At 43.9% G+C, this 24,581-nt stretch overlaps 2 protein-coding genes across 3 annotated transcripts in view; both read right to left on the bottom strand.

Annotated features, from left to right (window-relative positions):
• LOC309346107 (lens fiber membrane intrinsic protein-like) overlaps positions 1-24,581 on the bottom strand; it is a 46,930-nt gene that overhangs the window by 6,713 nt on the left and 15,636 nt on the right. The window lies entirely within an intron of this gene.
• LOC309346129 (protein NKG7-like) lies at positions 9,510-22,271 on the bottom strand. 2 transcript variants are annotated; one of them, XM_081869839.1, is made up of 5 exons: positions 22,206-22,271; positions 18,133-18,351; positions 14,338-14,484; positions 12,535-12,648; positions 9,510-9,896 (listed from the first exon to the last, which is right to left on the bottom strand). In XM_081869839.1, the coding sequence occupies exons 2-5, from the start codon at positions 18,299-18,301 to the stop codon at positions 9,862-9,864; spliced, it is 465 nt and encodes a 154-aa protein (XP_081725965.1). In that variant the 5' UTR covers positions 18,302-18,351; positions 22,206-22,271; the 3' UTR covers positions 9,510-9,861. The 2 variants fall into 2 exon arrangements, with proteins under 2 accessions (XP_081725965.1, XP_081725964.1); XM_081869838.1 differs by lacking the exon at positions 9,510-9,896 and adding an exon at positions 10,083-11,635.

Genomic DNA, 24,581 nt, shown 5'->3' with positions numbered 1-24,581 from the left:
AAGGCAGTAGTGCAAACAGACTGTATCCCGGGTGAGATGAATCCTGCAGGATGTTGTTTGCTTTCCTAAGACAACGGGAACCGTACAGTTCTTCCAAAGATGGGAGAGGATGACCAATAATCCTTTGGGCTGTGGTTATGACCTTCTGGAGCACCTTCTTCTCCCTAGCTGTACAACTGGAGAACCAAGCACAAATACAGTATGTGAGAATGCTCTCTATGGAGCCTCGGTAGAAGGACACCAGCAGTTTCTCACTCAGATTGTTCTTCTTTAAAAGTCTGAGGAAATAAATTCTCTGCTGAGCCTTCTTCACCAGAGCAGTGGTATTTGCGCTCCAAGTCATGCCCTGATCGATAGTCACTCCCAAAAACCTGAATTCCGCCACCCTCTCCACCCGTTCCCCGTTGATATACAAGGGCTGAATGACCGCCTTTTTTGTCCTGTAATCCACCACCAATTCCTTGGTCTTAGCTGTATTAAGAGCCAGATTGTTCTCTCCACACCAAACACAGAGCCGCTCCACCTCGTCCCGATAGGCGGACTCATCCCCTCCTGAAATGAGCCCCACCACCGTAGTGTCATCAGCAAACTTGATGATTTTGTTGCTGGAATAGATGGCTGTACAGTCATACGTGTAGAGAGTAAAGAGCAGGGGACTCAACACACAACCCTGTGGTGAGCCGGTGTTAAGGCTAAGGGCTTTGGACATATGTGACCCTACTCTAACCCTCTGAGAACGTTCTGACAAAAAATCCAAAACCCAGAGACAGGTGGAGTTGGAGAGTCCAATCACCTCTAGCTTGGACACCAGTCTATGGGGGAGGATAGTGTTAAAAGCAGAGCTAAAATCCACAAACAGCAGCCTCACATAACTCCCCGGCTGCTCCAGATGGGACAGAGCAGCATGGAGAGTGGTGGTGATAGCGTCTTCTGTGGATCTATTTGCCCTCTATGCAAACTGGTAGTTGTCAAAAATTGGTGGAAGACAGGAAATAATGTGACGGCGCACCAGTTTCTCAAAACACTTCATGATGATTGGAGTCAGTGCAACTGGTCTGTAGTAATTCAAACTACTGATAGTGGGTTTTTTAGGCAGAGGAACAATAGTTGACGACTTCAGGCAGGGTGGGACAATAGACTGGTGTAAGGACTTGTTGAAGATCTTAGTAAAGACCCTCGCCAGCTGATCCGCACAGCCCTTCAACACCTTTCCAGTGATGCCATCAGGTCCAGCAGCCTTCCTCGGATTCACCATCCTCAATACCTGTCTCACCTCGTGCTCCTCTACAGTGAATGAGGGGCCCCTATGGGCTGGTGGCTGTAATACCGACGTCTCAGGTGGCTCCCTCTCGAAGCGAGCAAAGAAGAGGTTAAGCTCCTCCGCCAGCAAAGGGTCACCGTCGACAGCACCAAGGTTAGGTTTGTAGTTGGTAATATGCTGAATCCCCTGCCACATCTGTCTTGTGTTGTTGCTCCTTAAATTATCCTCAATCCTCTGTCTAATGCATCTAATCCTCACTAATGCATCTTTCTTGATGGTAAAATTTTCTTACCGCCCACTAGTGCTCGATGGAAGGAGGATTCAGCTTGTGTCATAGAACCCCCTACCTCCCACCTAGAATCCTGAAACGCCCACTAGTGGCACCGCTTGAATGCCACATGGGTGGTGGCGGGGTCCTCTGCTCGCATCTGCAGTTGTGAACGGAAAATCCTCCACATGCGGTGGCAGCACAATGTCTGCTTGCACTGCCGAACTCGGGGGTGGCGGGGCAAGCTCCCCACCGGGTGCCTTCTTGTCACCCCCCCCCCAGACATGGCACCCAGGGTGCTCCATCCCCCCCGCCCCCATGCGACGCCACTGGCTACCACCACCTCCCTCCCTTCCGCAACCCTTCTGTAGGTTTGTTCTGCCTGATGGCACACCAACGTTTGCTGGTGCACGGATCCAGAGGTTGGGCATTGGTCTCTAGGTGTGGCCCTCTGTTACTGCCTAGTAACTCCAGCTCTGGTTGACAAGCTGGTGACTAATTAACCTATATGATTTCTCCAAATGGGTCTCCTTCGCTTTTTGATGCTGGTTGCCTGCCATAGAGCAATAACCGAAGAAATACATTTGTGAGTTTTTGAAGCACTTTTATAACTTTGCATGCAGCTGAATGAGCAGTGATAGGGGCTCTTGGCGGTTTTGTATGCCTCGTTCCCATAATCATTCACAGATATTTTAAGAAAAGAATTCTATGTCTGGTTTGGTCTGGGGAGTTGCAGTGTCAATCTCTCTCACACTCACCCACCCACCCACCCACCCACCTACACACCCTGCTCTCCTTCCCTCTTTCCTCCTTCATTGCACACCCCTATTGCCTCAAACTACAATTGCCTAGCCTAACCCAGCCATGCCCCACTTTGTTGGCTGATGGAATCAAAACAGAAGAGCAAGCAAGGGGAAGAGGGAAAACATGAAGGGAACCAAATAAATTGTTATCTGTTCATTCAGGAGTCATTTCTGTCCATGGTGCTTGGCTCATGGCGAATAACAAAAGTGACCAACATTCACTCAATTTTCCAGTTCTTACTGAAACAAAGGCACACATCTAGTCTGACCTAAATATTTCATCCACTACAATCTTTTGTCTGCATAGTCACCATCTATCTTCCCCCATTTTTTTCTGCATAACATAGGAAGCAGTCTTATACGTCTCACCGTTGATTCATCTAGCACAGTATTGCCTTACTCTGACTGCCAGCAAATCCCCAAGGGCTCAGACTTTTCCACGGGAATATGCTACCTCTTCCGTCTTTGTCTCCAGATGTCAGAGACTGAACTTTAAACCTTCTGCATACCAAACAAGTTCTTTACCTCTATTTTTTCAGTCCCCTCTTTTTGCTTTTTATGGTTTCCCTTTTGCCATGTTATTGAAAGGGCACAGATTAGTGGCAGGCTCTAGCTTATATGGCCGCCTCCTCCTGTGTTCTGTAACTTTGTCATTGTCTCCAGACATCAGTGAGCAATTGTGTCCTCAATGCTGAAGCTTCATCTGTTGATTTCTGAACACAGAGGCAGCATTCATGAGTATTAGGCACTGACGGTTACAACCTCCACAGACTTGTGTCTGGTTCCTCTCTAAAAGCTTTATATCCTCTGCCCATTACTGCATCTTAGTGAGCGAAATATGCCTTAAGTCTGATCCAGATGGCCGTTTCTATGAAGTCACCAAGACTTTTTCTTGTCCCATGCATAGAAGGCACAGGTCTGAGCCCTTTCCCCTTTTTCTGCTCCTTTTCCAGGGAAAACTTGCTCTTTTGCTTTAAATCTGAGCAAATGGCAAAACGGCAATCCAAAGAAAACCCAAATTGCTGTTTGCTCTGTTTGAAGGCTAAAGAGTTGTTTTTCCCAGGTGAAAGCAGGAGGACAAGAGGAAGTGTGGATAAACCCTCAGTTTTGCTGGATTGAACCCCTTGGTATGTAAGCTCTCTATCAACATATCCATCTGGGAATGGTGGCTTTGCCAATTTCCAATGCATGGCAGCTTCATGGGCACTTAAGAGATCCATTCTGTCCCATTTTCTGTAGATAACAAAAAGCAGCAAGATTTCACATCTAAATTGTATGCCCTTTCTCCTAAAGTACACATTTTGTACTCATCCATCCCACCCAACCAAATATACATTCTGTATGTTCTGAAATGCATGTCTGCTGTAAAATGCACATTTTTGTACTGCAACCGAGCCACAAAATTCAAAGACATGTCTAATCCAATGGCTAGCTGTGCTCCAATCTTCATACAAATCCAGGACTGCTTCACTTTAAAAAGTGGATCGAAGAAATGTATCAGCAAAGTTGGCATCGTCGAAATTAGAACAAAAAATTTATATGTAGTCCAGTGCAAAAATAAAATAAATTGCTTTTAGTCTCTCTCATTTGTTCCCTGTATCAAAATTCACCAACCTTCAGCTACTGAAAAATTTCCCTTTCCCTCCCGCTTAAATCTAGAGATGTTTAATCCCACCTGGCTCAGAATGCCTTCCTCTTTTCTTCAGGTGAAGTCTTCACTCTGGAACAAGGGCCAGGCATGCTCTGACTTCACCACCCATGGGAGTGCACTTTTCCCTCTACAGAGGCGGGGGAACCTATTCGGAAGATCCGCCCCCAGAGGCTGATGGATCCAGTGGGATTCCAAATGGTTCTGGGAGGTTTTCTGGCTGATATGACTGGCACCCATGTCGAAGCTCTGGGTGACCTCTGGAACACCTGAATGGCTAGGGCTATTGACACAATCGCTCTGAGAGCCCTCTCCCACTTTGTGAAGCCCGTTTGGCCCCTGGTATACTCCAGAGGTCAGGACGAGGAAACAAACTGGGAAATGGCTTGAACGCAAGTGGAGGAAAGATCCATATGAATGCAACCAAACACTGGGACGCGGGTGGCACTGTGGGTTAAACCACAGAGCCTAGGACTTGATGATCAAAAGGTTGGCTGTTTGAATCCCCGCAATGGGGTGAGCTCCCGTTACTTGGTCCCTGCTTCTGCCAACCTAGCAGTTTGAAAGCACATCAAAGTGCAAGTAGATAAATAGGTACCGCTCTGGCAGGAAGGTTATCGCCATTTCCGTGCACTGCTCTGGTCACCAGAAGCGGCTTAGTCATGCTGGCCACATGATCCGGAAGCTGTATGCCGGCTCCCTTGGCCAATAAAGCCAGATGAGCACCGCAACCCCAGAGTCAGTCACAACTGGACCTAATGGTCAGGGGTCCCTTTACCTTTACCTTAGAGGCAGTGAAGGCAGCAAAGGAGGCATACTTTGCTGCCTTCATTGCATCCTCATTATGTCATCCATCAGAGCTTTTCTGGGGTGTATGGGGCCTTTTACATCCTGGCCCAAAGGAGGTGATAGAACCAATGGTAGCTCTTTGTGACTTGTTTGTGAAGCATTTTGAGAATAAAATCGCTTGCATCCACCCAAATCTTGGCTCTGCTGTTATAGCAGATGAATCTCATTGTGAGCGGCATCTGCATCTGCAGACATGTCCAGAGCGAAATCTACACTTGCTGGTTTCTGCAAATCAAACCACAGCTAAAGACACAGGAGGAAGCCAGGGCATTAATTCTTATCTCCCCCTGGCCAGCTGGCACTATTATAAATAGATCTAACTGCTAGGAGCAGGGTAAGGAGTGGAGGCAGTGGACCTGATGTCTGGCCCATCAGCTTGAGGTTCCCAAACCTGCTCAGATGCTTTCCTCATTGTAGCTTCTTTATTAAAAAATCAGAGAATTGTAGAGTCATCTAGCCGCAAGGGTCATCTAGTCCAGCCCCTGTAATCTTTGGCCCAAATGGGACTCGAACCCAAGACCTTGAGATTAAGATTCTCATGCTCTACTGTTCAGCTGAGTCAAGATTAATCCCTTTTCTTTTTTTGAAAGGTTTTCATTAAAGCTTGTGGGGGGGGGACATGGAAAAAGTAATATAAAACAGTTTCCATCAAATATGAAGCATCTTTTTTAAACATAACAATGAAAAGAAAGATAAGATAGAAGAAACAAGAAAAGAAAGGGGTGGGAAGACTTTTGGTGCTCAGTCTATCAGCTTTACAGGCTTATGCAAAACCCTTGCTCCACAATAACACCCAACTCTTCTACTTTCCGTACTTTTTAGTCGTCAAACCCAGATATCACAAGTTCATTTTCCTTTTCATGCAAAAAGTCCATAAGGGTTTTCCAATCATGAGATTATTCCCCATTGCTGAGGAACAAGTAAGCCACCCCAACCTCTGCCACCTCCCATTGCTAAATATTGTTGTTACTGTTTGTCAGAATAATTAGGCTCTGCTAATTGTATCCTTTTAAGAAATGGAAAACAGCACACTTGAACATGACTAATGAGTGAGTCATCGAGGCTTGATCCATAGCTGTAATGGAAAAAAACTGACAAAAGAAGGCAGAAAGAATGAAAAAACAAATTTTAGTGACTCATTCCATGAACACTGGAAAAGAAACCCAGCCAGATGGGCGGGGTAGAAATTAAATTAAATTGAATTAAATTAAATTGAATTGGATTGGATTAAAACTTATTTCATATTCATCTCAGAAAGGACGTAACTAGAGCCCACTCTCAACACTCAGAACATTACAGAGGGATCTCCTGGGATAAATGTTATACCATGTTTATTGCTGCATGGACCTGTACGAAACTGATTTACATCACAATTTTATTTCTTATTTAAGACATTTCTACCCCGCTTAATCATCTACCTTTTCAAGCAGTGGGCATTTTTAAAAAAACAACTTACGGGATACAGGTATATCAAACAATAAAAGATGTATCATAAAACCAGCCACTACTTTAAAATGCCTAACAAAACAATAAAGTCTTATGTCATGCACCTGAAGTTCAAGGAAGTGCCTGCATATGTAATCTTGGCTGGGGGGAGAGCTTCACTTCCCTGGGCCCACTACAATGAATGTGCCGCTTATAGAAGCTGTGCTTCCCATGAGTTATGGAGACACTCCATTTTACAAATCTGCACTCTAATGAAACAAAACAGGGAGTGAGAGGGGTCACTCTTTTATAGGGGTCCTGTGCCTTTGCTCCCATGTCATTCACAAGTATTTTGAGATATTTCAGATTGATGGACATTTTGGCTGGGTGGGGGGTGGAGGACACACATTCCTGAGTATGGGGACTTGCACCCAACTGCTCTCTTCCCTTCCCTCCCTTCCCTCCTTCTCTTATTGGACATCTACGTTGTCTTGAGCTGCAACTATCCTACACCCAACTTTGGTTTGCCTAGGAATTGCAACCTAACCTGATCGTGTCCCCCTTTGCTGGCATATGGAATCAAAACAGAAAGGCAGGATAATAGGAGAGGAATATATTTTATAAAACCCTGTAAACAGTGCCAGATTTATGTATAAGCTGAACAAGCTATAGCTTAGGGCTCCACACTTTTGGAGGCCCCCCAAAAAATTTAAAGGAAAAAAACCTGGATGTACATTTCCAAAATATAAGATAAAAAACAAATAAAATAAAACCTACATACAGCAACAGTGTTTTGTGTTGTGTAGGCTCCTATGATGTAAGTAATGGGCCCCGCCTGCTAGCCTGGTCCCTAAAATATCACTGGTTTGCTCATTTCTATATATAGGGTGCCTACATTCTGCAGGGACTGTTATGTGCAAATGGCTTTAGATACCTGTTAGGTCCATAAATTACCATATAGCATATATTCAACACAAAAAACAGTGACACTGTGTTGTTGACGAAGGACAGCTGGACATATAAAGGGCCCCATTACCTTCAGTTGCTAAGGGCCTCATCAAACCTAAATCTGGCCCTGCCTGTAAAAGAACCTGCTGTTCTCTCTTTCAGGAATTGTTTCTCTCGATGATGTTCAGCTCCTGTCATAGGATATAGGAAGTTGACTTAAATCAAATCAGACCATTGTTCCACGTTGCTCTGCATTTTCTACACTGAGTGCCTGCCTGATCTGCCTCTTTAAACACCATCAGCCTGCATCATAGATTCGTATAACGGCACTATAATACCTGCAGTTTTATTTTCAATTCTTTTCATAATGATCCCTAGCATAGAATTTGCATTTTTCACAGCTGCCGCATACCAGGTTGACATCTTCGTTGAGCTATCCACTACCAACCCAAGGTCTCATTCCTGGTGCATCCCTGCCACTTCAGTGAACCTTATGAGCATATGTGTGAAATTAAGGTTTTCTTCCCCCGACATACATCGCTTTACATAAGTATATATTGAATGGCACTTGCCATTTTATCGCCTTTTCACTCAGTTTTGAGGAGTCCATAAATGGATGTTCATTTTATTGCGGGGAGGGGGAGATTTTGCACACAGCAGTCACTAAGAGAAAAATAAAGCATTTCATTTCATTTCATTTTAGAATCTCTTTTTGTGAGATTGGTAATGTCAACATGGTTCAGGGTCGCATATTTCTTTTTCCGAATAGTTTCACTGGAGGTAGATTTAACAATGCTCAGTTGGGATGCCTCCAGATTGTCACTGTTTCGTGGGAAGGAGTAAAGTACAGGATGTAAATTTAAGTTTGCGCAAATGAAGTGGAAGAAAGGGCTTGGTAGCCCTGACACTACAAATTCACTTTAAAAACAGAAACAGAGAGTTCATTTTTTTCCGAATAATATTTATTATTTTCAGTAGATAAACATAGTAAAGAAATGAAAGATTAACAATAATAAAAACAAACAAAAAAGAAAAGAAAAAGAGAAAAAAGATACATACAACATATTACCACTTAATTAATTAAAATTAAGTACCATCCATCTTCATAAACATAGTATTTGACTTCCTCAAATCTCTTCCATTCGAATTTCTTAGTAATTATATGTAGCAGTTTCCAATAGCAGTGTTTCAAAAGACCATATCACAGTCCTATTCATGTTACATAGCTTTCCTTATCGTACATTTTCTTATTTATAAATTTAATTCCATTTTAATCCTAGGCCTAATTGTTTCTTTCACCGGGAGAATCTGCAACCATAAAGAGGAACATCAAGAAGACTGGAAGAAATTTAAAGACTATTTGAATAAATATTGTAATATTAAAGATATGTAACCACTTGACAGAAACAGAGAGTTCTAGTCGATGCTACTCCTTTAGTGTAGATCCACTGAAATTAATGGCTGTTACTAACCTAGGTCATGGGTCTACTCTGATTAGAAATTAGTTGGCTACAACCCTTAGGTTGATGAGGGGGGATGCATGGACAAGTGGTGTGTTTGTGTGTGTGGAGAAGTGATTAACGGGAAGACATATAAACATTCAACAGTGATGAAGGCAGGATGACTGCTGATTGTTGCATGACTGCCCCATAAGCAAATCAGAATGGATGCTCAAGAAAGACCAGACACAGTCTAACCTTTGCCTAACCCATTTTCTGCAAGCACACCTGGATGAATGCTCAACAAGTAGGTTGTCTAGGGGAACATTCTGTTAAAGAAAAAGTCACATTCAGGTCTAATTAAAATGCCCCGAAGGAGCTTGGCAAGAAGAACCATTTTTCTCAAAGAACTTGCATGTTTGAGGGACAGAGGAAGGCCTATTAAGAGATGGAGAAGAGAGGTTTGATTGCTTCTAATGACTTTGCAGGGCTGTCTTCTGGCTGCAGAACCTGACCTGATTCTGAATCGAACGCCATGTTTCTGTTGTCATATGCAGGCTGCCTTTTAGGCATGGGAATCTTTGGGTCCATTTTTAAATATATTATTCATCATTAAAACCACAAGATATAGGAGAAAAACAGGTGAATCACAAAGGTCATGTGCTCATACAAAATGTGAAGGCAATACCGCAAAGCATATAATTTACTGCATAGCCATAGGCTATTCCTTTCTGCTGGATGCATAGAAGATGTCTGGTCTATTCATTCCTTATCTTTAACCCAGCCACTGACTACTGTTCATCACTATTCATCATTAATAATAGTTGCAATATGCTAAGCAAACAATATCTTTAATCTCTTTAAAAAAAATAATAATAATGTCACCATTTGGGCAAGGAATGATTTCCTTCTAATCCAAAGTTAGCCTGTCTTTTGCTTTCCTAAGTCAGAAAGACCAGTGGTATGGGATGCTGGGAGTTGTGTCTTTTGTTGGTAGTTCTGTTCCACAGTACTGAGTTAATAGATTGCAATTTGTGGTGAAGGGACTACGTTGCTGTTTCTTAACCCTATTGTTATTATATAAGGCATCAGTTTCGTCATGAAAGTATAGTTATTTCCTCCAGGTCCAGCTTGTCTTGGTGCAGGCTGTGTTTGCATCCCACGTGATCAACATAGCTCCAGGTGTCATCTGAAATGGTAGCAGAGTCTTTCCCTCATGTTCATGCTGACCCATCCAAGAGGAAAGCCAGTGCACCTGTCAGGAGAGAGAAGGAGCTGAATCGGGCAATTGGCAGAGGAGAATAAAACATCACCCAAGATATCCTGATCATTGACCCCAAGATTACTTCTCTTGCTCAAAGATGGGAACATGCGCTGATCCTCAAACCCCTGCCATTCTAATGGAAGGACAGTTAAAGTGAGGCTTCAATTCGGGACCTTACAAAAATTGGCTTTCACGAAATCATTGCTGAAACAGACATACAGTAAAACGGAACCAAAAAAATGTTGTATTGCCAATTTGAGACTGTTGTGCAATTAATTCTAAGGTCATTTACTGCTTTCCCCATATCTTACAGTGCAGGATTGATTTTTTAAAATTTGCATTTACGCTGCTACAGTGTTTAACCCACTTGCGGGTCCTCTCTAGTACCCATAGGATTTTCTTCTACATTTGCCATTTATGGGTGTGAGTGCCTGCTGAATTTTAAGGGAGCAGCTTATATTTGGGTATTGTCCTTTTTTTCTCTTCCCCGCCCCCTTTGAATTTTAAAGGTGCAGCTTATTTGCTGGTGCGGCTTATATCCGGGCCAATACAGTATTTTCTTCAACAGAACTACATTCTTTGCACATTTTGAGACTTCTGCAAGGGACAAGTCCTAGGTAGAAATGGAGGTGTCTAGGGATAGGTGGATCAGCCTAGTTCTAGCCTGTTACACCCCATTCTCACATTAGTATGTAAATTGTTTATTTAAATTATGCAAAAAACATATTAAAAATGCATTCATGACATGTATTAGTTCAATGTATACATTTCTAAATGAATTTGATCTTGGCTGAAGCCAAGACGTCCCTCCCCAAGCCATTGACACCAAACTGGGAGGGGTAGCTAATGCTGCAGAGGACACAATCAGAATTCAAAATGACTTTAACAGATTGGAGAACTGGGCACAAGCTAACAAAATGAATTTCAATAAAGACAAGTGTAAGGTTCTGCGCCTAGGCAGGAAGAACCAGACGCACAAATATAGGATGGGGGACACCCGGCTTACTAGCAGTACATGTGAAAGGGATCTAGGGGTCTTAGTAGATGACAAGCTTAAAGGAGTCAACAGTGTGATGCAGCAGCAAAAAAAGCTTACGCTATTCTAGGGCTGCATCAACAGAAGTATAGTGTCCTGATCAAGGGAAGTAATAGTACCACTCTATTCTCCCTTGGTCAGAGCACACTTGGAACACTGTGTCCAATTTTGGGCACCACAATTTAAGTTGGATGTTGACAAGCTGGAACGTGTGCAGAGGAGGGCAACCAAGATGATCAAGGGTCTGGAAACTAAGCCTTATGAGGAGCTGAGTATATTTAGCCTGTTAAAGGGGAAACTAAGAGGAGATATGATGCCATCCTCAAATATCTTAAGGGCTGTCACATGGAGGGGGGAACATGCTTGATTTCTCCTGCACTAGAGGGTTTGACTCACACCAGTCGCTTCGAGTAAGGAGATTCCAACTAAACATTAGAAAAACTTTTAACAGTAAGAGCTGTTCAGCAGTGGAACAGACTCCCACAAGAGGTGGTAGACTCTCTTTCCTTGGAGGTTTTTAAACAGAGGTTGGGTGGCCATCTGTCATGGATGCTCTAGCTGAGTTTCCTGCATAGCAGGGGGCTGCACTAGATGACCCTTGGGGTCTTTTCCAACTCTAAGATTCTACGATTTCATGTGACATATCAGCCAGAAGTCCACTTGAGGATCCCAATTCCGTTTCTGCTCTCCCACACTACGGAAGGAAAGGATGGCAAAGCCATTAGTAAAGACGTCCACCCTGAACACACATGATCCTGGAAATACTCAGACAGTGTTGACTTTGATCATAAGAAGCTGCCTTATGCAGATATTCTCATTGGTCCATTTATAAGTCATTGGGCAGAAGTAGATGCTCCTCCCCACCCCACCTACACCTGTTTTTATAAGGGATGCACTGTGGGGTAAGGCAAAATCAATTTGCAATGAGCTGCTATTTTTGGAATGAAAACAGTTTATCAAGGAGCGGTTTACCAGGTCAAAAAAGTAGATCTAGATTGCCTGTGGACTTCATAGAGGGTGGGGAAAGTACTCGGTATCTATTCATTCTAGAATAATGAATATACAGCTAAAGTCTCTGGAGGAGTTTGTAAGGAATAAGGCCGGTGAATTCCAGAAGTACAAATGCACTTCTGTAGTCTGGAAGTCCTGTTTACATACTCAGGTCAAACTTGATTCAGATGGTTTTTCCTGCCCTTCGAACTGAATCTGGGGAAACCTGATTCTTTCAGAGGGTAGGTAAGAAGGGAGAATGACATTTCTGAATGGTTTTCAATGCAAAACATACAGAAGTAATCCATGCTTTCAGAAAAGCAGCACACCCAGGGGATTGGTCCACATTCCGCCCTCTTCCTCTTTTGCTGAGAATGGAATCAAGTGTATGGCATGTCACACCCGGAAACTGTCCAATATGTGAACCTCTACCCACAGCCAATGTGGCACGCTGCCAGGGGCACGACTACATGGTGATGCTAAATGTGTAGATCAGCCCCAGATTGTTCTGTAATGAAAGAATGCAGCTGGGAACTCTGTGTGAAGGTAAACCTTGAAATGAAGACGTACATTTTCAGCATTTCCCATTCGACAAATACTCACCAGTCATAAGGAAGAGAGGAAAGGAGGCCCAGCCCAAGCCAAAAGACCATCCGTAAGAGCCTTTTCCTTCTGTCTGCCCTGTGAAGGTGGCCATGGCAATCATGACGCAAAGAGCTATTAAGGGGGGGAAATGCATTAGGATATTAGATTATGTATAAATCAAATCCTGGAAGATGACCAGGAAAATTCAGCTTGTACAAAATGGAGAGGCTCAGTTGCTCACCAAAGCCAAACATCACCATCAAATTATGCTGCCGCAAAAGATGTGCGCTGGCTGCCAATTAGCTGCCAGGGTAGGCTCAGGGTGCGATTATTGGTGTACAAAGTCCTATGCAGTTAGGAACCAGCATGTTTAAAGGATTAACTCACCCCCTACATCGCAAGCTGACCACTGTGTTCTGCAGGAGTCAGCATCCAGCCGGCCCCAACCTATAAGGAGGTTCGTTCCACACTATGTCAAAATTGGGCCTTTGGTGTGGTGACCTTTGGAAATCCCTCCCACTACATATCCTCAAGCACCTTCTCTCTTGTCTTTTTAGTGCCTGGTAAAGATGTTCCTCTTTCAACAAGCCTACTAAAATCTTTATCTCATCTGGTATCTGTACTGGATCTGAATGGATCGATATGCAGATGCTGTTGTTTTAAAGAGCTTTTTATATTTACGGTTGTTATTTTTCAAATTGTTTTCATATGCCGTTGTTTAACTGTCTTTATATGTGTAACATGCAATAAAAAGATAAGTGTGCCATCACTCTGCAGTTCACTTGAACACAGACAGGTGGCGATGTAATGTACAGTGTGATGAGAAGTGGTGGGTGGGTGGCCCAGGTGAGATGTAGAGGGACAGCCGGAACAGGTGGCAGCCACTGCCCTGCTCTGCTGCCCTCCTCTGCCTGCCAGCCCAGTGGTTTATTCTCCCAGGACCCAGAGAACCAGGCTGGTCAGCACAGCTAGTGGCCACCTTCCTGTGCTGTTCCTCTTCCCAGGCAAATTCTTCATCCCCCTTGGTTGTGGCAGCATGAGATTAAAAGGGGAAATTCTTAGAAGCATGCTATACTCAAGAAGGGGGATGTGGTTTTCATTCAATGGAAGCCACTTCTCCTTGCAGTGTGCCTTTTGAAGCCAACCCACATGGCTGATTTCCAACTCCAACATAGCAAGTGGAAAGCAGTTGCTCTGGGGAGGCTTTGAAAGCCCTTTGCACTCCCACTTCTCCTTTGTAACTCCGAAACCAGGGATGGAAAGGGCTGGGGTTGCATTGCACCTTTTAACCAGATCCATCAATTGGAGTGGGTCTACTCTGAGCATATGCCTGTTGTCTTTGTCCATGGAGGAGACCCTTGAGAATCCCATGGACTGCAAGAAGATCAAACCTCTCCATTCTTAAGGAAATCAGCCCTGAGTGCTCACTGGAAGGACAGATCCTGAAGCTGAGGCTCCAATACTTTAGCCACCTCATGAGAAGAGAAGTCTCCCTGGAAAAGACCCAGATGTTGGGAAAGATGGAGGGCACAAGGAGAAGGGGACAACAGAGGACAAGATAGCTGGACAGTGTTCTCGAAGCTACCAGCATGAGTTTGACCAAACTGTGGGAGGCAGTGGAAGACAGAAGTGCCTGGCGTGCTCTGGTCCATGGGGTCATTAAGAGTCAGACACGACTAAACGACTAAACAACAACAGCAACAACTCTGAGTATAACTTAAGTTCCGCTAATAATAGTTTGTCAGGTATATACATCTGAGTTCTGGGGTTTGAGGTGCTTGAACTGACTGTGGAATCAGATGGTTATGATGCCCAGGTTACCTGCAACAAGGCTGGCTACAGCTGCGGTCTTGGTCTTGGAGAGGGAGCCAAATTGAAAGTCAAAAAATTTGCCAATAAGCGTAAGGCAAGAGACGGCTCCAGCAATCATCCCGAAGAACATGAAGGCTCGGGTAGCATGGTAGTAATCTTTCAGGAAGGAAGGAAGAGAAAGAAAGAAAGAAAGAAAGAAAGAAAGAAAGAAAGAAAGAAAGAAAGAAAGAAAGAAGAGGATTAAATATATCTATGGGATTGAACAATAGGACTCATTCATGTATTAAAAATAGTAAAGACAGTACAGAATACTGTCAACTGTTCTTTTTTTTGTTGCCCATGGCATCCATTTTATGGCGGTACCGACATAAACTTTACCAAGATATGCGTACCAGCATACACACCCACACCCACAAACACACAGAGTAAAGGTCTTAACTCTAGTCACACTGGGCTCTCAGGCAGTTGAAGAACCATGAACTGCCTCACACAGTGCTGTGTACCTTAGAAATGTTTTGAATACCATACATTGAGTACTCCTAGCAGGATGCATGGGGTGTTGTGGGAGGACTAGAACCTCCGGTGGCAGACACACTGTGCTCTTTTTGGGATAGTCTGTCCACTTTTAATAATAAATAATAATAATAATAAGACAGCCAAGCTCTCCTTGGTGCCCCACACTAGGCCAACACATTCAATGCCGGAGATTGATGGTGATGGCAGATCCCTGAAAGAGCAACCCTCCCAGATTAAACAATGCTACAAACAGTCCGCGATTGGTGGAGGATGGAGAAACCTGGAGGTGTCATCTCATGCAAGGTGACTACTTCGCCTTCGCGCACCCAGGTCTCCGTCACACAAACCAGATCAACCCTCTTCAAGATAAAGAAGTCTCGCAAGGTGGTGGTTTATTGCCTAAGGACCTGGCATTGCACAGCACCAATGATGGAGGTGGGTAATCCCTGCTCACCCTACCCATGTCCCTTGGGATGGGGCGTAGATTGGAAGGGGTTCAAGCATCACCGCATCTCAAAACCCTTCACCGATAATATCTACCCCCCCCACCACTCCTCCCTTGTCCTTCGACGGTGGCAATCCCAGACCCCACACTAGCCTCTCCTATAAAGGAATGGTATACCCTCACTAACATAACATCCCTGGGCCAAGTCTCCCGAATTGAAAAGGTATAATATTGAGATGAAAAATCAGCAGGACAAACATCTCCTGTAGGTAAAACCTATCCAGCCACACCCCAGGTAGCGAGGGGAGCCCAACACTGGTCCGCTGTCAATCCCTCTCTCCCTCATAAGGTAGCCAGGGGGGGGTATTAACTCTTTCTGTGCCTTTGGGAGTATTAAAGAGGCATGTGCTGTAAAATGGGGGTCACTAGCCAGCAGAGAGCCAGCTTCATGTTCAGAGACTCTGTCCGTCCTATCTCACCAAAGATGCAGTAGGGAAAGTCAGTCGTTCTCGTAAGTTTTAGGAGTATTAGGCAAAGGCCCTGGTATAGCCTGGGTGCTTGGTTTCAGCAATCTATCCATGGCATGAAGTTCTTTAGAAGTTGTTGCCATGAGAGTGTCAGGGTTGCTGGGGTTAATCTTCTCCATCACTTGGGAAAAGATCAGGAAATTGCACAGGTGTCTTTCTTCAAGATGAAGAGCTATTGGGTATATTTCGATATTGTGTTCCGGGCTCTAATGTCCTTATGTTTTGAACTGAAATCTCTGTCTTTATACTCAATAATCTCCTCTTCAGTTCTTCTAATTCTGAACTCACGGGTTTATCTTCCTCCATGCAGGTAGTGTTTCTATTGTTTAATTTAGCTTCCCTTATCGGCATTTGCTTTGGTTCTCTGCCAGGGACCAGCTGCCTCACTGTCTCATCCTTGAAAACCCTTATCGGGTGAAGAAGGTGAGACCGCCATAAGATGTTTTTCATCTCCATAAGTCGAGATGGAAGAGCTGGAGTTCTAAAAGTCATAAACAGGCGTGTGATGTTTCTTATGCTGGGCAGGAAATGTAATTTTTTCAGATCGACTTCTTGGTAATGGCAGTTCAAAAGCTGAGATAAGGACGCCATAATTAACCTACGATTCATCCACCTGTACTCATTTCGATGAATCTCAATCATTATCTGGTTTGCTTGGAGGACTTGGCAAGGCCTTATTTTATCTGTGACTCGTATTGACAGGTCACTGGCATAGTTGTATCTAATCCTCCTTTTTAGCCCTTTGGGCATTTATAGAGGGAGGACAATTATCCAAGTATTCCTCTATATTAGCTATTTTGGTGAAAATTTCATTCAGTCTTTGAAGAACTAAGACCACAGTTTCTGCCGACATCATGCAAATCTCTTGGTAAGGGTATAAATCTGGAATCTTCTGGAAACAAGTTTCTCTATTGTCTTGTTCTAAAGACATAGGTGGGTCAGCATTTGGGATAGGGGGAATCCCTCCTACTCCTGTTTTCTGGGTCAGATCATCTCCTTCCCTCCTTGAAAGGGGGGGGGGGGTTCGGATCATCTCCTTCTTAGAATGGGGGAGGGTTCCCTCAGCACAGTTTGCTCTGTTTCTGAGCTAGGAATGTTTGCTTTCCGCCTCTTCTCTGCGTTGGCGGAATTGTGAGTCCCAATTATGCTGTTTTGGCTCTTAATGCCTCATTTTTTCCTTCTAGCAGGCATTCCAGATAATTAGAAGCATTCTATCAGGTCAAGGCCAGGTCTTATGTTCAATGGATGAAAACTGTGCGTTAGTCGCAAAGGCTGCAATCTATCTTCTTTAGTGTTCCTTGTTACGCTAAATCGAGTTGAGCCATAAAACAATAGGTAATAAAACAATAAAACAATAAACCAGTAGGCTAAAAGCAAAGAAAACAAAATGACAACTCAAAATATAAACATAGGGTCTGAAAATGGCTAAAACCTAATTAAAAGCTTAATTGAGGGAAGGAGGTTCTGGCTAGGCTGCTACCCCCGTCGCCATTTTGGCTGTATACCCACCCTGCAATCAGCTCTCACCTGTGGCTCCTAGTCAGCATGTGGCAATGGCCACTTCCCAGGAATGACCTTGACTGGCTGGCATGAAGGCAGCCAATGGGTCTCAGACCCTCGGTGAGCTAGGGACTTCCCCTGTGTGCAAAGAGAGGCTCTGGTGGATTGTGCAGATGAGATCAATAGTGGGTCCAATGATCAAGAGGGTGGTTTCTGCACATGCTGAAGATGGAAGTGAGGGGCAGATGGGGCTCATCAACCTGGGAAGACATCTGTAGCATAGGTGGCAACTCCCTGGGTGCTCAAGCACCCACAAAATTCCCCATGAAGGGGCCGGGCACCCACAAATTTCAGTGCCAGGGCCATGCACGCTGCATGGCACCCTCAGCCCCAGGCACCCTCAGTTGCAGGGCCAAGTTGGCACTCCTGATCTGTAGGACATCTAGGAGAAGGAAGGGAACCTCTGCTGCTTTGTGGGATATCTACAGGAGAAGAAAAGGCTAGGGAGTAAACCCTACACAAATCCACAGTGGAGTCCCTAAAACGGTTGGATGACACCTTATACGTCTCCTTCCGGCAACTTCTGCAGCTAAGCTGGTACTCTGCTTTCCTTTGGACCACACCAGCAAGGCCAAGAGCACAGTCTTCTCACCTGAGTACCCCAGGACCTCCATAAACACTGCTCAGGCTTGCACCCTGGGGAGGTCACTTCAATGCTGCTAACGCAGTGGTTTGACTTCTCTCCCAGAGGCACACTCAGTTCTCACACTCACACTCAACAACAGTACTCAGAGCTGAAGACAGAGAAGTTCTTACCTGGCACATCCATCCCAAATGAACGACAACCATCTTTGGAATTACAACCTACCCACAGGCCATTGTTGGAAACACTGTTTTGCAACCAGTAATCTGAGCCCAGGGCAATGAGGAGGAACAGGAGGCTGATGAAAGCGCAAGCCACAGTGCTAAACTGTAGGACATTCATTGCGAGAATGCTCAGCTATGTAACAGAGGCGAGAAATAGGGATGATGAACCTGGGGAAAGGAGATATTCATGTTATTCTTTATCAGTTGCATTCCCTCCAACCTTCCTCAGATGAAAATAGGGACATCTCTCTGTCTAATTTTTATTAAATTTTACAATTTAAAGTACTGATGTTTACATCCTTAAGATATCAATGACTTCCCTTCTTCTCTTCCCATGGTTCATTTTACATATCATCAATCCCTGAATATTTTACAGAGACTATACCATTCAGTATTCCATTATTACATCCATCATAACTTATTTACACTGCTGAATTTATCTTAATGCTGCCAGCGTTTTCAGCTGTACACAGTTATTTCCCATATATTCAATAAACATTTTCCAATCTTCTCTAAACATATGCTCTTCTTGTTCTCTTATTCTATATGTAAAAGAAGAACATTTGTCACTAACCTCAACTGACCCTCCTTGACCCTCCATTTGTTGTCCATCTCCCGAGCATTTTCTATCAGAAGAGGGGGCAAGTGTATGGCTGATATATTTCAAAAAGTGAAAATCCAGAGCTGCTTTTTTTTTTTTTTTTTTTTTTTGCAAAGTTGCTGAACTTTTTAGGCAAAATCTCAAAAATAAATATTTTTTTGAGCTATTCACATGGGAAATCGCCAAAATCCTGACGTCCGACATTGGTTGCCATACGACAGGATTTTACCGGACATTACCTGCCAAGACGCTGCTTCCGACTACTGTAGTATTCCAGCTATGTTTATTATTATTATTATTATTATTATTATTATTATTATTATTATTATTAGTGTCCGGGAAATTCCTGACGTATGGCAACCCTAGGCAAATGCCACCTCCATCACAACCAACAGGACATAGAGCACATGCCCTCCACTGCCCTGAGAAAAATCCCTTAATCCCATTTTTTATCCTGTTTTATTCTTTGGTAGATTTACAAAAAGGAGGAGGAGGAGGAGGAGAGTTTGGACTTGATATCCCATCTTTAACTCACTTTAAGGAGTCTCAAAGCAGCTAACATTCTCCTTTCCCTTCCTCCCCCACAACAAACACTCTGTGAGGTGAGTGGGGCTGAGAGACGTCAAAGAAGTGTGACTAACCCAAGGTCACCCAGCAGCTGCATGTGGAGGAGCCGGGAATCGAACCCGGTTCACCAGATTATGAGTCCACCGCTATTAACCACTATACCTCTTTCTCCCTGCCCATCGTGGCCCTGTCCTCTGCCTGCCCCTCAGAGCTGGTGGGTCACATGGGGCAGGGCCTCAGTGGTGGCAGCCTCTCATCCTTCTCCAGCCGCTAGGAACTGCCCAAGGGGAAGAGGCCAGCAGTCATGGCCATGGAAGGGCAACAGGGTAATTTCCTTGCAGCTGCTATAGCCACAGCCACTGCTCGGGACAAGCACTGGCTCACCTTGCAGCAGCAGCAGCAGCAGTAGTAGTAATAATAATAATAATATATTATTATTATTATTTATACCCCGCCCATCCGGCTGGGTTTCCCCAGCTACTCTGGGCAGCTCCCAACAGATTAAAAACACAGATTAAAACATCAGTCATTTAAAACTTCCCTAAACAGGGCTGCCTTCAGATGTCTTCTAAAAGTCAGATGGTTGTTTATTTCCTTGACATCTGATGGGAGGGCGTTGCACAGGGAGCGCGCCACTACCGAGAAGGGCCTCTGCCTGGTTCCCTGTAACCTCACTTCTCACAGGGAGGGAACAGCCAGAAGGCTCTCGGAGTTGGACCTCAGTGCCCGGGCTGAACGATGGGGGTGGAAACTGTACTGGCAGGGGAAATAGGGACATTCCAGGATGAAATCAGAAGCAAGGGTGGCTTTTGTAATTCCAAGACTATCCCTGGAAAATCAGGGCACTTGGAGGGTATGCAGTTGCAGACTATGTTTAGATTTTTCTTTAAAAAGGTCTACAGCAGATTGCGCTGTTGTGAACAGAAAGTTTCCTCAAACTCAGCAGACTGTGACAGGCATTTAACATTTCTATACTGCAGGTCCTCAGGGTGCTTTGCAAGTAAAAAACTGTTCCCTCCTTCCCCGTTCTGCTCTCACAAGGAATATCTTATGCAAGAGGGGTAGTGTTTACTGTAGTGGCCCCCAAGTTTTACTTTCCCTGAACCACCTGAAAATCACTGAGAATCTCAGATCCTCCAAGTGTCCCTGTTTTCCAGGGATGTCCCTGATTTAGAGAAGCCATCCTGGCTTTTTATTTGATCCTAGAATATCCAGCTTTTCCATAGAAAGCCCCTGTTTTCAATGGAGAAATGTTGGAGGGTATGGAGTTATCCAACCCCCAAGTTGTCTGAAGGCAATCCTGTATAGGGAGGTTTTTAAAAATGTTTTATTATGTTTTTATATATGTTGGAGGCTGCCCAGAGTGCTGAGGCAACCCAATAAGATGTGTATTACTATTAATAGTTAAATTATCATTATGGAATGGGACGCCCCTATTTTCATTGGAGAACTGTTGGAGGGTGTAGAACAGGCATCCCCAACCTGCGGTCCTCCAGATGTTTTGGCCTACAACTCCCATGATCCCTAGCTAACAGGACCAGTGGTCAGGGATGATGGGAATTGTAGTCTAAGACATCTGGAGGGCTGAAAGTTGGGGATGCCTGGTGTAGAATCTTGGTGGCACTTGGTGGAACCTAATGATTTCTCTGCCTGTTTAGCAATTGCAATGTGCTCTGCTTGTGGTTGTGGCTGATGTTTATCTTTCCAAAAAATATGGAATTCCAATTTTGATACAATAAAATATAACCCTTCACAGAGCTATAACCCCAGAGTACTAAACTGTCAATCGCTCTTCCCATGGAATTCTGGGAATCGTAGCTCTGTCAGGGAAAGGGAGTTGCCAGAAAGCTCTCAGCACCCTTTACAATTCCTGGGATTCTTTGGGTGAGGTCATGACTGTTTAAAGTGGTATAATAGTGATTTTAATGTATGGTGCTCATGTGCCTAGGTCTACCAGATCAAATAATCAGATTGACAGATTAAAGCAGCCTGGGTTGAATTTAAAAGGTGTCCTCAATTAACTAAGCAACAGGGTTGTTGTTGTTTTTTTTAAAAAAATAAAGCTCGCTTTAACACAACTTCCCACAACTGTTGGAAGTGGCATATGCCCATTTAAAAGCGTCATTCATAATATAGGATATGCCTCTTCAAAGCAATTACTATTACTATATGTGAAATGAAGAATCTAGAAATAAAATATGCTTTCCTTCAGAGCTACTGCTAATTGATATGCAGATTGATGTGCATATAACCAACCAACCATTCAATTATATTAACCATAAAGCATTATATATATATATATATATATATATATATATATATATATATGCATGCAAACTAATACCCTATTTCCACTGCATTCCAGTTTCACATGCACTTAGAGATCCATTCTTCCCTGTTTAGTGTTGTAACAAAAAAGCATCAAAATTCCGCATCAAAATTGTATGCACTTTGCCCTAAAGTACACATTTCTATATCCGTCCTCTTCCATAACCAAATATACATTTTGTATGCTTCTCAGCACATTTGAGACATGCCTATCTGAACTGGAATTGCTCCACAAAAATCAAGGATGGTTCTAATCCACTTGACACCTGTGTTCCAATCTTCATATAAGTCCAGGACTAGTTAACTTTAAAATGTGGACCGAACATACTTCTCAACAAAATAAGCATCATAGAAATTAGAACTAAGAACTTGACTGTGTGTGTGTCTGTTTAGTACTTCACTGCATGACACTAGTGCAAAGCAACAGATTTTAGTCCCTCTCACTAGTATCCAAATTAGCTAACCAGCTTGAGGGGGGGGGGATTCCCTTTCCCTCCAGCATAAATCTAGAGATGTTTCATCTCACCTGGCTCAGAATCGGCTCCTCTTTTCTTCAGGTGAAGTCAGCACTCTGCAACAAGTACCAGGCATGCTCTGACTCCACCACCCATGGGATTTGTATTTTAACAGGGATGGGCAGGATCAGCTCCTCCTCTTCGAGGGCACAGCCCTTCTGTTAAAGGCCCCCATCTCATTTGCTTCCTTCTTGTATCTAAATTTTATTAAATTTTGCGTTTTACAATTTAAAATACTCATTAAAATATCAGTGGCTTCCCTCCCTCTCTTTCCATGATCCATTTTACACATCACAAATCCCTGTATCTTTTACAAAAACTGTACCATTCAGTGTTCCACTATTGCAACCATCAAAACTTATTTACACTGTTGAATTTATCTTAATGCTGCCAGCGTTTTCAGATGTACACAATTATTTCCCATATATTCGACAAACGTTTTCCAGTCTTCTCTAAACATATGTTCTTCTTGTTCTCTTATTCTATCTGTTAAGTCTGCAAGCTGCGCATATTCTGTCAGCTTGAGTTGCCATTCTTCTTTGGTTAGGACCTCTTTCCTTTTCCCATTTTTGGGCTAACAAAACCCAGGCCGCGGTAGTAGCATACATAAATAACCTTTTTTTGACACCTGGGAATTTCAGTGTGAATTATCCCCAACAGAAAGGACTCTGATTTTTTGGGGAAAGTACTTTTAAACATTTTTTTCAGTTCATTATGGATCATTTCCCAATACTCTTTTACCCTTTTAAAAGTCCATGTCGATTCGCTTCGTTTCTTCTCTGAATGGTTGAGCTGGCTTGTACAGTGGATCAGTACACTTTTTGCTCAGGTGTGAGGATCATTTCAGACTCCCCACCTGTTCTATGGACGCATCCTCCCATAGCTTTAATAGCAGCTGCTACATCTGCAGACATCTGCAGCTGCAGCTGGGGTACCAACTTGAGTAAAATATTGAGGGGGGGAGCAGGTAAGCCCCACCCCACATAATCAATCACTTGATTCAGTGCACACACACCATTTGAATTGCAATGGCCATCAACTTTGGGGGCTCCCAACCACCTCAAATAATTTACTGGGGGCCCAGAGACCCCACAGCCCCTAGGAGTTGGCTTCCAGGGTGCAGCTGAAGATCAAACCACCACGAAATACACAGGAGGAAAACAGGGTATTAATGATTCTCCCCCTGTCCTCCACCAGTCAGGTGGCACTACTAAAGGTACAGTAGGTTGTTTCCAGGTATAATTGCACACAGAGGGCCAGGAAGTGGAAGCAGTGGACCAGATGTGGATGCCTCGTGGTCCATGTTTGGCCCACAAGTTTGAGGCTCCCCAGCCTGCTCAGGTGTGTTCCTCATCGTAGCCTCTTTTCTATGTTCAGCTGAGTTGGGATGAATCCCCATTGCTGATGATCAGAGAAGCCTCTCACATTTCTGCCACCACCTGATTGCAAAATTAATGAGGCTCTTCACTGCAGATGGTGACAGCAGTCATGAAATTAAAAGACGCCTGCTTCTTGGGAGAAAAGCAATGACAAACCTAGACATCAATGACAAACCTAAAAAGCAGAGACATTCCCTTGCCAACAAAGGTCTGTATAGTTAAAGCTATGGTTTTCCCAGTAGTGATGTATGGAAGTGAGAGTTGGACCATAAAGAAGGCTGATCGCCAAAGAATCGATGCTTTTGAATTATGGTGCTGGAGGAGACTCTTGAGAGTCCCATGGACTGGAAGAAGATCAAACCTATCCATTCTGAAGGAAATCAGCCCTGAGTGCTCACTGGAAGGACAGATCGTGAAGCTGAGGCTCCAATACTTTGGCCACCTCATGAGAAGAGAAGACTCCCTGGAAAAGACCTGATGTTGGGAAAGATTGAGGGCACAAGGAGAAGGGGACGACAGAGGACGAGATGGTTGGACAGTGTTCTCGAAGCTACCAGCATGAGTTTGACCAAACTGTGGGAGGCAGTGGAAGACAGGAGTGCCTGGAATGCTCTGGTCCGTGGGGTCACGAAGAGTTGGACACGACTAAACAACAACAACAATGAGGCTCTGCTTATGGCGTCCCCTCCAAGTGACCCTCAGTCTCGTAACATTAGGGAAGGGAGTCCTGGGACAAATTTTATACTATGTTTATAGGAACCTGTACTGAAGTTATTTATATCACAATGTTATTTGATTTTTATTAAGGCATTTCTTTAGGACTTAATCATGCACGTTTGTAAGCCGTGTGCATTAAGAAAACCAAAAACCTACAGGAAACAGGAAAATCAAACAATACAATATACATCATACACAAACCACTACCTTGAAATGCCTGCTGGAACAAGAAAGCTTTAGTCATGCATCTCAAGTGCAGGGAGGAGGTTGCTTTTGTAATCTTGGTTTGGA

Source organism: Podarcis erhardii (genome assembly GCF_964252035.2).
Source record: "Podarcis erhardii genome assembly, chromosome: 7".
Classification (NCBI taxonomy): domain Eukaryota; kingdom Metazoa; phylum Chordata; class Lepidosauria; order Squamata; family Lacertidae; genus Podarcis; species Podarcis erhardii.
Note: the sequence above shows the minus strand (reverse complement) of the source record. Positions and strands in the feature narration are given on the sequence as shown.

Bases quoted from the DNA above. Each gene is read 5' to 3' on its own strand.
- LOC309346129 (XM_081869838.1), bottom strand. From the start codon at position 18,301: ATGAATGTCCTACAGTTTAGCACTGTGGCTTGCGCTTTCATCAGCCTC. The intron at 12,649-14,337 runs GTAACCTGGGCA...CCCCCTTAATAG, and splicing joins TGTAGCCAGCCTTGTTGCAG to CTCTTTGCGTCATGATTGCC. The intron at 11,636-12,534 runs GTGAGTATTTGT...TTCCTTCCGTAG, and splicing joins TCCTCTCTTCCTTATGACTG to TGTGGGAGAGCAGAAACGGA.